This window comes from Salvelinus namaycush, chromosome 19, assembly GCF_016432855.1.
Source record: "Salvelinus namaycush isolate Seneca chromosome 19, SaNama_1.0, whole genome shotgun sequence".
Lineage (NCBI taxonomy): Eukaryota > Metazoa > Chordata > Actinopteri > Salmoniformes > Salmonidae > Salvelinus > Salvelinus namaycush.
Genome location: NC_052325.1, coordinates 37235022 through 37250796, shown reverse-complemented (window position 1 = coordinate 37250796; position 15775 = coordinate 37235022). Strand labels below are relative to the sequence as shown.

The following is a 15775-nucleotide window of genomic DNA, read 5'->3' as shown; positions in this document are numbered from 1 at the left end:
GAGTTTTACACTAAAAGTAAAATTACATGAATTGACTTCAATTCAGAATTGGGTCTTCAGTGTTAAACATTTGAAACAAACTTGAGGTCTACACACTAATCACGTATGCAGCATACTCATATGGATCGCAAGGCTACTGAACACTCAGAGATTGAGTGTCATTAGTCAACCATGCTCCTGTTTAGGGCACTTGTTGCAAAATACCATTGTGAAACAAGTCTACATAATTAGGCTAGACTTGTAACAAATGTGATGAAACACGGTTACAAGCATGTGGGAACAGAACCGTTTCCCACTGGGCACAGACATCATTTCACTTTTGTTCAGTAATGTCTAGTTCTGATTTACTTTTGGTTGAGTTGTCAACTAACGTGATATAAACAAAACAATTCACCATGCCATTTGATTTAGGGTAAAAGTTGGGTGAAACCCCCCCCAATTCCATTACTTTGACAATCAGTTTCCCACGTTGGTTCAACGTCACATAATTTGTTGTTTAAATGACGTGGGGAAACAACATTGGTTAAAAAAATTATAATAATTGCCCAGTGGGTTATTACACTTTCACCAAACCAAAATATTTTAATTTTTATTTTGCTATAATATTCTTTTAGTATTTTGAAGAGTTATCGGGAATAAAATGACAACCATGACAACAAATATTTCTGTGGTTCAAGTTATTTTACATCTACTGCTGCCCTCTAATGGAGAAAAATAATAACATTTGAGGGCCTGCGCTCTCATGATGCTGTAGCAGTCAAATAGCAGGTAACATCAAAACATGACCAATACTGTGCAGGCTACTAAAACTTTGGTTTCTATGTGTTGTTTAATGTTTAATAAAAGAAGAAAAAAAAATACATTTTACAGTAGCATCATAAAACATTACACGTTCGTGTCAAAAAAATATTCACTTTGTTTAGGCCAGCAAAATAAACAGGTATGCCATTACTGTTCCACTTTGTAAGATTGTCTACTCTCACAGTTTAGCGCTTTCTCTCAGCTCTATCTCGGCTTCTGTCTCTTTTCTCCCTCCCTCTGCCCGTACTCCTGCTCCTCCCTGCTCCTCCCCTCTCTCTCTCGTGGCTTCTACTCCCCTCTTTTGCTGCTTTATCCTCCGCTCCATCTCTGCTCCTATTCCTCTCTCGTCTACTTTTCCCCTCATCCTTACGTTGAACCTTGTCTTTACCTCTCTCCCTGTCTCTCTCACTGCTCCTGCTTCTTTCTGGGCCAGGCTGGGAGCTGCTGCTGGTTATCTGCCTCTCCCTGCTGTCGTGTCTGTGTCTCTCCTGACGTTCTTCCACCCTCATCTTTCTCTCTGGACTGTACTTTCGGCCCTCGCTCCTGCCTGGCTCAGCCCTCGTTTGTTTCTTCTCTCTGGTATCGTCTTTGTGCCGTTTCTGTCTGGAGGTTGGGCTCCGTGACCTGCTCCTGTGAGAGGCGGCCTTGGTCTTACTGTTGACTAGTCCCTCACTCTTCGTGTTATCACAACAGGAGTCCTTTCTCTTGTCCTTTTTCTTCTTTTTCTTCTGGCTCTTAGAGTTGCTGTCAGAGTCTGAGTCACTGTCACCATCACTGCTGCTGCTACTGTCACTGGAGCTATCACTATCATGCTTCTTCTGCTTTCCTTTACTCTTCTTCTTCTGCTTTTTGCCCTTCTTGTCTTTCTTCTTCTCCTTCTTTTCTAGACGATCCAGTTTCCTTAAAAAAAAAAGACAATATAGGTTAGTAGATCACGTTTACTTTTATTTTTGAATTAATCATCCTTTGTCTTATTTTACAATGAGCATACTTACATCCCAAACAACTAAATCTATGAATGAAGGCTCTCCTACCTGAGGAGCTTCTCTTTCTGTTTAGTAGTCAACGACTTCAGGAATTCAACCTCAGGATCCTCCTCTTCTTCACTGGCGACATACTCCTATAGCAGAAAAACAATGAACAATATAAGTCAAACACAATTCGAGATAATTAAAGAGCAAATACTAACTAAACGTGCATATAATTTAATGTAGAAGAGATGTCACAAATGGTTAGAGGAAGCAAGTAAGACAATAACATCTGCTGAACAAAAATACAAATGCAACAATTTCAAAGATTTTTACTGAGTTACAGTTCATATAAGGAAAAGAATCTGTCAATTGAAATAAATTCATTAGGCCCTAATCTACAGATTTCACATGACTAGGAATACAGATATGCATGTATTGGTCACAGATAGGGGCGTGGATCAGAAAACCAGTCAGTATCTGGGGTGATCACCATTTGCCTCATGCAGCACGACACATCTCCTTCGCATTGAGTTGATCAGGCTGTTGATTGTGGCCTCTGGAATGTTGTCCCACTCCTTTACAATGGCTGTGTGAAGTTGCTGGATATTGTCAAGAACGCCGTTGTACACGACGATCCAGAGCATCCCAAACATGCTCAATGGTTGACAAGTCTGTTGAGTATGCAGGCCATGGAAGAACTGGGGCATTTTCAGCTTCTAGGATTTATGTACAGATCCTTGTGACATGGGGCCGTGCATTATCATGCTGCAACATGAGGTGATGGCAGCAGATTAATGGCACGACAATGGGCCTCAGGATCATCACGGTATCTCTGTGCATTGAAATTGCCATCAATAAAATGCAATTGTGTTCGTTGTCAAGGGCTTAAGCCTGCCCACACAATAACCCCACCATGGGGCACTCTGTTCACAACGTTGACATCAGCAAACCGCTCACCCACATGATGCCATACATGCTGTCTGCCATCTGGCCGGTACAGTTGAAACCGGGATTCATCCGTGAAAAGCATACTTCTCCAGCGTACCACTGGCCATCGAAGGTGAGCATTTGCCCACTGAAGTCGGTTCCGATGCCGAACTGCAGTCAGGTCAAGACCCTGGTGAGGACGACGAGAACGCAAATGAGCTTCCCCGAGACGGTTTCTGACAGTTTGTGCTTTGGTTGTGCAAACCCACAGTTTCATCAGCTGTCCGGGTCGCTGGTCTCAGACGATCCCACAGGTGAAGAAGATGGATGTGGAAGCCCTGGGCCGGCATGGTTACACGTGGTCTGCGGTTGTGAGGCCGGTTATACGTACGGTCAAGTTCTCTTAAACGATGCTGAGGCGACTAATGGTAGAGAAATGAACAATTTCTGGCAACAGCTCTGGTGGACATTCCTGCAGTCAGCATTCCAATTGTACACTCCCTCAAAACTTGAGACATCTGTGGCATTATGCTGTGTGACAAAACTGCACATTTTAGCGTGGTCTTTTATTATCCCCAGCACAAGGGGGGATCATTTAATCAGCTTCTTGATATGCCACGCCTGTCAGGTGAATGGATTATCTTGGCAAAGGCACATTTCTCACTAACAGGGATGTAAACAAATTTGTGCTCAACATTTGAGAGAAATAAGCTTGTAGTGCGTATGGAAAATTTCTGGGATATTTTATTTCAGCTCATGAAACATGGGACCAACACTTTACATGTTGCGTTTATATTTTTGTTCAGTGTATATACCACCGCATCTTGTGTTGCAAACAATTTCCACAGTTAGTCAATTGGTCACATGTGATGAGACTAACGTTAAACTTGAAGCAACTGGAATAGTGCTGTGGTTTGGTTTACTCTGATAATTGGGCAGTTTGCAGCAATCACATTTAGACCAGGGATTTGCCATGGATATTGTTGGTGTTTTTCTTCAGGGGGAGAAGAGGAACAGAAGAAGATTACCTGCGATGGATCACAAACAGTAGAATTTCTCCCAAGGACACATTTCTTCAGGGCAAATCCACTGTTCCGCATCTCCGCCATTAACTCAGAGGGGTGCATTGACGGACCTGTTAGCACAAATCACAGCCTCAAAGTCCCATTGATGTCTGACCGCATCCACCACTGCCTCCACAGTGGGGAATTCAGGGGTGGCTTTGTTAACAGAAAGGGATACCAAATCAACTCACTCGTCTTCTGGTTGAGCAAATCATACAATATCATTCTCCCAAAGCAGTGGTTAGGGGAATCAGAATACTTTCATTTTTCTCCCAGCACAGGAGGGGCTCCATTATGGCCTACACGATCAACGCCATTCACAGGACTGTCCCACTGTAAACATTACTTTACTAATCCACTTCCTGATTGTAGCAGTCAGAATCAGCTCCACAGGACACCAGGAACGATGGCAACTACTGCTACAGACTAGAGCTGGGTGATATTTACAAAAATCCACATTGCAATAAACTGCCTGAATTGATACGATAACAAATAGAACGACAAGTTTATAACAATGTGCACCACAGATTTTAAAATGATAATTTAAACTACTACTACTAGTCGTATAGTTGTAGCCATCAGTTGTCGTATAAAAAAAAAAAAAAAAAAACATATTAGCAAATGTATTTCATTTCAAACTTCACATTTCTCTATATAGGCTACTTATCCTAATGAACGAAATCAGCAAAATGCCTGCGGTAAGTATTTGGTATCGATAATTCAGTTTATTGTCCCAGCTCTAGTATAGACTTTTTACAAATATACAATGTAATAGTGAATAATATTATATTGGACAAATTATTATAAAATTTTTGTGCGCCATAGGTGCATCATACATTGATAACAAGTTCTTTATTCAAATTATTTCAAAGGAATTGGTGAAGAAAATATAATTTTGTCGTTGAGAATGACAATATGAATACAAATATTTATTTTTTATAAACCATTACGTCTGTGAAATACTATTCATAATTACCAGCCGGCTAACTTTTTTTTACCTCTACTTATCCTGATAGGTCAATTAAAAACAGATTGTTATTTGTACCTGCTTCCTCTGTGGGTGCAGCGCTGGCATTGATCCCAGACAGGCCGAAGAGAGGGCACTCTCTGTCTGTATTCACATGGCCCCATTTGTGACACTTGATGCATCTCACGTTGCGAACCTGAGAATCACAGGTGATTAGACTCAACTTACATCCATTCATTCCATCACTCATATTACCTCCAATAGGAGTTCAACATTATCCTTCTCCTTTAGCGCCACCAAGTGTCAAATTCCAACACATGTTTGTTAACAGAAGAGTATTTAGCGCTGACGATGATATTAAAAGAGCAGATTGTTATCAATAGGTAAGTCATTTGAGTTAAATCAAACATAAAATGGGCACATTATTAATCTATTAAAAAAAGGTTCACACACAACCAGTCAAAAGTTGGGACACCTACTCATTCCACGCCTTTATTTTTCAAAAACTATTTTCTACATTGTAGAATAATAGGGAAGACATCAAAACTATGAAATAACACATATGGAATCATGTGGTAACCAAAAAAAGTGTTAAACAAATGTTATAATTCAGAATCTTCAAAGTAGCCACCCTTTGCCTTGACAGCTTTGCACACTCTTGGAATTTTCTCAAACAGCTTCATGAGGTAGTCACCTGGAATGCATTTCAATTAACAGGTGTGCTTTCTTAAAAGTTAATTTGTGGAATTTATTTTCTTCTTATTGCATTTGAGCCAATCAGTTGTGTTGTGACAAGGTAGGGATGGTATACAGAAGATGGCACTATTTGGTAAAAGACCAAGTCCATATTATGGCAAGAACAGCTCAAATAAGCAAAGAGAAACGACAGTCCATCATTACTTTAAGACATGAAGGTCAGTCAATACGGAAAATTTCAAGAACTTTGAAAGTTTCTTCAAGTGCAGTCGTAAAAACCATCAAGCACTATGATGAAACCGGCTCTCATGAGGACCGCCACAGGAAAGGAAGACCCAGAGTTACCTCTGCTGCAGAGGATGAGTTCAACAGAGTTAACTGCAGATCAGATTGCAGCCCAAATAAATGCTTCACAGAGTTCAAGTAACAGACATCGCAACATCAACTGTTCAGAGGAGACTGCGTGAAATATTGATTTGTTTAACACTTTTTTTGGTTACTACATGATTCCATAGTTTTGATGTCTTGTTCACTATTATTCTACAATGTAGAAAAAAGTCAAAATAAAGAAAAACCCTTGAATGAGTAGGTGTTCTAAAACTTTTGAACGGTAGTGTATATTCACCTGAATTCCAAATGGTTGATCCCTAATAGCCATGTCATCCTTGGCATACCTAAAAAGATGAAAGAGAAAGTATAAACAAATATACATTTAAACTCAAGTCATCTAAATGTTTGTACTGATCAACACAATTACCGACTTACTTCTCTCGAGGGGCCGTCTTTTGCCACTCAAACTTGTATTCTGATTCACCTTCCTATAAGAGAAGATACAACGTATATAAATAATGTAATGTAATAAATTCATTAGGCCCTAATCTATGGATTTCACATGACTGGGCAGGGGCCCACCCACTGGGGAGCCAGGTCCACCCACTGGGGAGCCAGATCCAGCCAATCAGAATGAGTTTTCCCCACAAAAGGGCTTTATTACAGAAAGAAATACTCCTGAGCACCCCCCCCCCCAGGTGAAGAAGCAAGATGTGGAGATCCTGGGCTGGAGAGCTTACACGTGGTGAGGTTGTGATGCCGATTGGATGTACTGCCATATTATCTAAAACAACGTTGGAGGCGGCTTATGGTAGAGAAATTAACATTCAATTCTCTGGCAACAGCTCTGGTGGACATTCCTGCAGTCAGCATGCCAATCGCACACTACCTCAACTTGAGACATCTGTGGCATTGTGTTGTCTGAGAAAACTGCACATTTTAGAGTGGCCTTTTATTGTCCCTAGCACAAGGTGCACTTGTGTAATGATCATGCTGTTTAATAAGCTTCTTGATATGCCACACTAGTCAGGTGTATGGATTATCTTGGCAAATGAGAAATGCTCACTAACAGAGATGTAAAACAAATTTGTGCACCAAATTTGGTGTATAAAAATTATTTTTGTGCATATGAAAAAATGTGGGGATCTTTTATTTCAGCTCATGAAAAATGAGACCAACGCTTTACATGTTGTTTATATTTTTGTTCAGTGTATTAATGCTTTCTTAGAGAAGTCTAAGCATCTGAACAAGAGGGGATTTTAAACATGAGGTGCTTACCTCTTTGGTCTCTTCTTCTCAGTAGAGTGGAGAGTGCATGAGAAAGGAGAGCACAGATCAGTGGAAAGTCATATGGTTTGTTTAGTATGGTGAAAAAATGCACATCTAAAGCAGCAGAACCAGGATTGATGTAGTTACCTTTGTCTGCCCCAGGTGGAGCTTCATACATGAAGTTGAGACCATTTTTCACACGATCATCCCCCATCAACAGTCTAAGGAGAAAGGTTTTAACAGCCAAAACGTCAGACAACGGGTTTCAATCTTATGTGATCAATTAGAGCTGTGATTTTACACAAGACAAAATGTAGGTATACAGTTATATGACAAGTACACCAACTTACAGTGGTTAAATAATGAGAGACTTATAAGAAGTCCTATGTAAAGGCATAGCATAATTGAGATCCAAGTATCTGGATCATGTTGTGCAGCCACAGATCCTCGGAATATCTGTAACCCACCTGTTGTTGTAGGTGTCTTGTTCTTTTAGGTAAGAATTCATGAGGTCCTCCTGCTTCTTCTTCTCAAATGTTAATTTCTGCTCTGCTATCCATACCTGTACAATGGTAAAATGGATAACATTGAGAATAGCCAAATCATATTCGTATCCTAGTATATGTACTGTATCTATGGGACATAGCTAGCTAGCCATCTTTCTGAATGTTACATAATGTAGTTAGCTAGCTAATGTGCTAGTCAACAACTGTTGTTAGGCCACAGGTGGTGAAGGTAGGAAACATTTCCACTTCGCTGATCCTCAATACTGGGGCCCCACAAGGGTGTGTGCTCAGCCCCCTCATGTACTCCCTTTTCACCCATGACTGCGTGGCCATGCACGCCTCCAACTCAATCATCAAGTTTGCAGACGACACAACAGTAGTGGGCTTGATTATCAACAACGATGAGACAGCCTACAGGGAGGAGGTGGGGGCACTCGGAGTGTGGTGTCAAGAAAATAAACTCTCACTCAACATCAACAAAACAAAGGAGATGATTGTGGACTTCAGGAAACAGCAGAGGGAGCACCTCCCTATCCACATCGACAGGACAGCAGTGGAGAAGGTAGAATGTTAAGTTCCTCTGCATACATATCACAGACAAACTGAAATGGTCCACCCACACAGACAGTGTGGTGAAGAAGGCGCAACAGCGCCTCTTCAACCTCAGGAGGCTGAAGAAATTTGGCTTGTCACCTAAAACCCTCAATGTTTTACAGATGCACAATTGAGAGCATCCTGTCGGGCTGTATCACCGCCTGGTACGGCAACTGCACCGATCACCGCCGCAAGGCTCTCCAGAGGGTGGTGCGGTCTGCGCAACGCATCACCGGGGGCAAACTACCTGCCCTCCAGGACACCTACAGCACCCAATGTCACAGGAAAGCCAAAAATATCAAAAGGACAACAACCACCCGAGCCACTGCCTGTTCACCCCGCTACCATCCAGAAGGCAAGGTCAGTACAGGTGCAACAAAGATGGGACCGAGAGACTGAAAAACAGCTTCTATCTCAAGACCATCAGACTGTTAAACAGCCATCACTAACACAGAGAGGCTGCTGCCTACATACAGACTCAAAATCATTGGCCACTTTAACAAATGGATCATTAGTCACTTTAATAATGCCACTGTAATAATGTTTACATATCTTACATACTCATCTCATGTTAATACTGTATTTTATACCATCTATTGCATCTTGCCTATGCTGCTCGGTCATTGCTAATCCATATATTTATATGTACATATTCTTATTCCATCCCTTTAGATTTGTGTGTATTAGGTAGTTGTGGAATTGTTAGATTACTTGTTAGATATTACTGCATTGTCGGTACTAGATGCACAAGCATTTAGCAACTGTTCTGCCTGCAGTTATGGAACCCCTACCTGTCCCAGACCTGCTGTTTTCAACTCTTAATGATCGGCTATGAAAAGCCAACTGACATTTATTCCTGATTATTATTTGACCATGCTTGTCATTTATGAACATGTTGAACATCTTGGCTCTCTCTAATTCTCTCCTTCTTTCTCTCTCTCGGAGGAACTGAGCCCTAGGACCATACGTCAGGACTACCGGGCATGATGACTCCTTGCTGTCCCCAGTCCACCTGGCCTTGTTGTTGTCCCAGTTTCAACTGTTCTGCCTGCGGTTATGGAACCCCTACCTGTCCCAGACCTGCTGTTTTCAACTCTTAATTATCGGCTATGAAAAGCCAACTGACATTTATTCCTGATTATTATTTGACCATGCTTGTCATTTATGAACATTTTGAACATCTTGGCCATGTTCTGTTATAATCTCCAGCCGGCACAGCCAGAAGAGGACTGGACACCCCTCATATCCTGGTTCCTCTCTAGGTTTCTTCCTAGGTTTTGGCCTTTCTAGGGAGTTTTTCCTAGCCACCGTGCTTCTACACCTGCATTGCTTGCTGTTTGGGGTTTTAGGCTGGGTTTCTGTACAGCACTTCGAGATATTAGCTGATGTACGAAGGGCTATATAAAATAAACTTGATTGATTGATTTCGCTACACTCGCATTAACATATGCTAACCATGTGTATGTGACCAATAACGTACAATTTGATTTGTTAGCTAGCTAGCTTCATACTGGCGTGCCAATGTTAGCTGACTGATTTAACGAACATATACGCCTATAATAGCTAGCTAGGGATCATTCTTCTCATAACTAAATTACATCTAGGAGGTGATACGTTCAAATTGGAAATACATTTTCTTCAGCTAGCTAGATAACTGCTAGCTGGCTAAATCCAAATTAGGTTATATGCGTCAGTTAGCTAACCAAGCTAGTTACTTCCTGGTGAGCAAATCTATACCAAAGATTTGCCACTTACCTTTTTTATATTTGACTTAGATGCAGGGTGAAAATCTTTCTTGCACATAAAATTAGCAAAAGACTTCCCCATGATTGAAGAATATTAGTTAGCTAGCTAGGGGATTAAATGCGAAATGTTGTCAAACTCGTTCTGACAAAAACAAGGTCATTAAAATCTTCTTCCGAGTCAGCTCTCTGCGTGCGTGACCTCTGACGTACAGTGAGGCAGTCACAACATTCATTGTGCGCACTTGTGAAATCTGGTAAAGATTGAAATAAAAGTGAAAGTAAGGACGAAAGTTTATAGTTTAATGAATCAGGGGGACACGTACAAAAATTAAATTGTCGGCTACAATTTGTGATCCGGTACTTGGCTGCGGTGACAGGTAATGTTATCATGCCTAGCTGAAATCAGCAGATTATTTCAGATGGTACATTAGACAGGCAATGTCCAGTGCATGTTCAAGTGCTTTGTTTGTGTGTTCATGTTGTAAAATCATCAACCATTTCTGCGTATTTTATCACAGTGTGTTCTTTGTAAATAGCCTTCTGTCACAGTAGCTTCCCACTGGGCACAAACTGGTTGAATCAGTTATCTCAACGGAATTTGTCAACGTATTGTGACGTGGAATCTAAATGTCATTAATGTAAACTGTTGTTTTGTGGGTGAAATTTCAACCACAGGATTATGTCATCATTTCAACACATTTTCAACATAGACACATATAAAATATGTTCAATTTGTACCTTTTAAACAACGTCAGATATTCAACATTATATACACCGTTTTAGTGGGCAGCACCTCCTACTGTAGATTGGAGAGTTGATCTACAACTATGCTCTTTATTTAGTGATTGGGAAAAAAATCGATACAGTTACATATCCGCAATATTAATTTTGTGCTTGTTGCTTGTTGGCTGTACCTGCACCAAAACTCCAGTATTTTCCCCTTCATAGCTTGTTCTCCATCTTCTTTTTAAATAGGGAGTCAATTTGTTTTAAGCACTTTTATTTCCATGACTGATCTAAACTCGTTTTCTAGGGCTTTCTTGTCCCTCTGCAGCAGACATACTGTATAGTGAGCAATATGTTTGGAATAATGAATTGCAATAAAATCACAGTGTCGAATCGCAATACATAAAGAATCGTGAGAATCCCAATACATATTGGCACCTACGTATCGTGATAATATCGTATCGTGAGGTCCCTGGCAATTCCCAACCCTAACTTTATTGGTATCTTTAAAGGGATACTTTAAATAAAGTTTGATTTGATTTAGTCCTATTCTTTAACTTTGATTCTTGGTTGAGATGGAGACGTGAATCCAACATATCAATTATTAATTTGTTGACAAACTGGAATTAAAGCCAAAGATACATCTCCTTCAAATGTTGATATTTTGTTGCGTTTTCAACCAAACACAATTCAATTCCACTTTTGCAATACAGTAAATAGCCTATTTACTTGTCGACAAGTTAACAAATATATATTGGATTCATCTTTATATTTAATCCCAGCCCCTGTCCCCGCAGGAGGCCATCATTGTAAATAAGATTATGTTCTTAACTGACTTGTCTAGTTAAATAAAGGTTAAATAAATTTTAAAAAATAAATAATTACATCTCCAACCAAACCAAAATTAAAAGTTAAATAATAAGTTTAAGCCAGTGGCTCAGTTTAAGCCAGTGGCTCTATCCAAGCATTAGATACTCTTTAAATTATGATATTTGGCTGCATTGTCAACCAAACACAATTCAGTAATACTTTAGTAATACAGTTAAGGCTGTCTTCTAAACTAACGTGACAGTATTTATTCAAGCGTAAAATGAGTAACACATCCATGGCCACATTTTGAGGTTAGCCTACTGCAACTGACATTTAAACAGGTCAACATTTACAAGGCTGCAGGGCCAGACGGATTACCAGGACGTGTACTCCGAGCATGCGCTGACCAACTGGCAAGTGTCTTTACTGACATTTTCAACCTCTCCCTGTCTGAGTCTGTAATACCAACATGTTTCAAGCAGACCACCATAGTATTCTTGGGCACAGGGACTAAGGTAACCTGCCTAAATGACTACCGACCTGTAGCACTCACGTCTGTAGCCATGAAATGCTTTGAAAGGCTGGTCATGACTCACATCAACACCATAATCCCAGAAAGCCTAGACCAATTTGCATCCCGCACCAACAGATCCACAGATGATGCAATCTCTGTTGCACTCCACACTGCCCTTTCACACCTGGACAAAAGGAACACCTATATGAGAATGCTATTGATTGACAGCTCAGCGTTCAACACCATAGTGCCCTCAAAGCTCATGACGGGCCGCACCCAGGTGGTAAGGGTAGGTAACAACACATCCGCCACGCTGATCCTCAACACGTGGGCCACTCAGGGGTGCGTGCTCAGTCTCCTCCTGTACTCCCTGTTCACTCATGACTGCACGGCCAGGCACGACTCCAACACCATCATTAAGTTTGCTGATGACGCAACAGTAGACCTGATCACCGACAACGATGAGACAGCCTTATAGGGAGGAGGTCAGAGACCTGACCGTGTGGTGCATGGACAACAACCTCTCCCTCAACGTGATCAAGACAAAGGAGATGATTGTGGACTACAGGAAAAGGAGGACTGAGCACGCCCCCATTCTCATCGACGGGCCTGTAGTGGAGCAGGTTGAGAGCTTCAAGTTCCTTGGCGTCCACATCACCAACAAACTAACATGGTCCAAGCACACCAAGACAGTCGTGAAGAGGGCACTACAAAACCTATTCCCCCTCAGGAGACTGAAAAGATTTGGCATGGGTCGTCAGATCCTCAAAAGGTTTTACAGCTGCACCATCGAGAGCATCCTGACGGGTTGCATCACTGCCTGGTATGGCAACTGCTCGGCCTCCGACCACAAGGCACTACAGAAGGTAGTGTGTACGGTCCAGTACATCACTGGGGCCAAGCTTCCTGCCATCCGGGACCTCTATACCAGGCGGTGTCAAATTGTCAAAGACTCCAGCCACCCTAGTCATAGACTGTTCTCTCTGCTACCGCACGGCAAGCGGTACCGGAGCACCGAGTCTAGGTCCAAGAGGCTCCTAAATAGCTTCTACCCCCAAGCCATAATACTCATGAACAGCTAATCAAATGGCTACCCAGACTACATTAAGTTGTATAAATAGAAAATATCTGACATTGCATTCCCATTTGAACTTTGTTGTGCTTTTAAATGGTTGAAAGCGCAGTGATAACACATTTAGATGACAAATAAACCAAACATCGGACATTGTTTTTCCATTGGAATTTGTGCTTTTAGATGGTTGAAAGGATAGTTGTAACACATTGGGAATTCAACAAACTTCTGTCTTGTCTTTTTGAGTGGGTGAATAAATGTACAAATCTTATTGATCAACGTCTCAACCAAATATGACCAAAATGTCCAGGTTGAAATAACATTATTTGCCCAGTGGGTTGGGTTTGGTTGCTGAATTCTTTCTGCCCACCAGAATGTACCCATCTTCCTGTGATACCTTTGTGGCTCTGCCCCCTGCCACCCAGGGACAGCGCATCGTCTTCGGAAAGAACTCCGACAGGCCCTGTGATGAGGTCCAGGAGGTGGTCTACTTCCCTGCAAGAGACTACAATGCAGGAGAAAAAGTTGAAGTAAGTCTTTAAGACCTCCTCTGTACATGTTTTCAACATGTATATTGTAGTGATGTGAAAATGTCACCTGTCTTACACTCAGTAGGTACACAATGACAGCTGTGTCCCCTTTCGGTCTTGCTCCTTGGACTAGTGCACGTACATCGAAATTGAGCAGGCAGCCCATACCAATGCGGTTGTGCTGAGCAGACCAGCCTGGTTGTGGGGGGCTGAGATGGGGGCTAACGAGCATCAGGTGTGCGTCGGAAATGAGGCAGTTTGGGGCAGAGAGAGTGCTGAGGACGAGGAGGCCCTTCTTGGCATGGATTTTGTCAGGTGAATATCTGCCAGCTGATTCATACATCATACATATCTGTTCCTGTCTGTAGTTTGTCATTCTTCAACTAAGCATTGCTCAGGTATTTGTTAATTATTGCTTGTAAAATAAAAATGCATTGCACTGTAAAGCAAATAATGGGGACACATCAATGTGATGGATTTGTCTTTGCAGACTTGGTCTGGAGAGAGCAGAGACTGCTCAGAAGGCTGTGGATGTTATTGCTGAGCTGCTGGAGAAATATGGCCAGGGAGGAAACTGCATGGAGGACCAGTCTGGCTTTACCTACCACAACAGCTTCCTCATCTCCGACAGGACTGAGGCCTGGGTGATGGAGACGTCTGGGAAGTACTGGGCAGCAGAGAAAGTGGGAGGTACATTTTAATAAGCTATCAGTGTTTAAGTTTGCCCAACTTGTGAACTTGCAGAGCAATAACAGTTTTGAATGTTGTTTTTGATCCTCCTCTAGATGGATATCGTAATATCTCCAATCAGTACTCCATAACAACCAAGATAGACAAGGAACACCCTGGGATGAGGGAGTATGCCAAGAGCCATGGCTGGTGGGATGGGAAGGCCCCGTTCAGTTTTGCTGAGACATACTCTTTCATGACTACAGCCAGAATAGAGGCATCTAGCAGCAGATACTGCGAAGGACGGAACCTACTAGAGCGAAGTAAAGGTGAGTTAAGTGTGTAGATGAATGTAGGCCATTGCTTTAGGGATTAGTTGTTTGTGTCAAGTGTAGAGAAAAATGGGTTTGATCAGATTTGAATCAAAACTGAATAGTGAATCCATAGAGGACAGGGCTCTCCAACCCGTTTTTTTCTGGAGAGCTACCGACCTTTAGGTTTTCGCTCCATCACCAGTTGTAACTAACCTGATTCAACTTATCAACCAGCTAATTATTAGAATCAGGTGCGCTAAATTAGGCTTGTAGTGAAAACCTACCGGACCATAGCTCTCCAGCAACAGGGTTTGAGAGCCCTGATATAGGATGACAAACCATTTACAATGAATTACTTTTGAGTATTTAGGACACATCACAGCTGAGACAATGATGGAAATCCTGAGGGACAAGGAGAGTGGCATCAACATGGAGGGGATGTTCATGACAACAGGAAGCATGGTGTCTGTCGTACCAACAGACTCCACCCTGCCAGGGGTGCACTACATCACTGGAACACCTGACCCTGAGAGGTAGCCGGCCACCGCTCAACCTAGCCTTGTTATTGTTCCATCTGAAGCTTATGCAAATCGCTGTATATTAAGGGCCCTTTCTTTCCCAACAGGTCTGTTTTCAAACCTTTCATCTTTGTGAAAGACATTAAACAGTTGAAGCAAACTAGCTCTCCCTGTTATGGCCCTGATGACCCTGTGAAGAAGATACCTCGTTTCCAGAGCAAGCCAGATCGCAAACATCCACTGTTTATCAAACACGAGGTGGTGGCTGCAATCATTGACAGCACCAAGGTACAGAACTTTTCCTAATCTATACATCTTAACCCTTTTAAGATTAAGCAAATATTTGTCTTAAATTTAGCATTTTATTTTTTAGGACAAAGGAAAGAAGATCCTGCAGAATATGAGAGAGTTAGAAAAGGAGAAGATGGCTGAGATGGAGAAACTTTTATCAAGAGGTATTGAAGACCCTACTTCAGTTGTGCACCTGTTTTCTACCTCAAGCCAGGAAGAACTGAGCGTGTACAGTAACATTTAGTGGGATCTTTCATATTGGAATGACAAGGGGTTGTTTCAAGATCAAACCCCAGCATGCCCCACTATGCAATCATTTCACTACATTGTAACAGTAAATGGTAGTTTCATAAATTGCTGCTCATCAGTAAAAAGTATTAATACATCTGGATCATGATTACAGCCTGTCATTTTTCTTTAAAATCCTAGTTTTATATTTTAAAACATTCAACCAAACAGTG

At 41.7% G+C, this 15775-nt stretch overlaps 2 protein-coding genes across 3 annotated transcripts; one reads left to right on the top strand and one right to left on the bottom strand.

Moving 5' to 3' along the window:
- Positions 1–562: 562 nt before the first annotated feature.
- On the bottom strand, positions 563–10068 carry cir1 (corepressor interacting with RBPJ, CIR1). Its single transcript, XM_039014925.1, has 10 exons — positions 9881–10068; positions 7493–7587; positions 7173–7246; positions 7035–7048; positions 6192–6244; positions 6052–6100; positions 4809–4926; positions 3728–3834; positions 1836–1921; positions 563–1701 (listed from the first exon to the last, which is right to left on the bottom strand). The coding sequence occupies exons 1-10, from the start codon at positions 9950–9952 to the stop codon at positions 987–989; spliced, it is 1383 nt and encodes a 460-aa protein (XP_038870853.1). The 5' UTR covers positions 9953–10068; the 3' UTR covers positions 563–986.
- Positions 10063–15711, top strand: scrn3 (secernin 3). Of its 2 annotated transcripts, XM_039014926.1 has the most exons (8): positions 10063–10247; positions 13366–13522; positions 13656–13837; positions 14013–14212; positions 14308–14520; positions 14876–15038; positions 15131–15311; positions 15397–15711. In XM_039014926.1, exons 2-8 carry the CDS (start codon positions 13367–13369, stop codon positions 15556–15558), a joined length of 1257 nt encoding a protein of 418 aa, XP_038870854.1. In that variant the 5' UTR covers positions 10063–10247; position 13366; the 3' UTR covers positions 15559–15711. The 2 variants fall into 2 exon arrangements, with proteins under 2 accessions (XP_038870854.1, XP_038870855.1); XM_039014927.1 differs by lacking the exon at positions 10063–10247 and having other exon boundaries at positions 13413–13522; positions 13605–13837.
- The last annotated feature ends 64 nt before the right edge of the window (positions 15712–15775 follow it).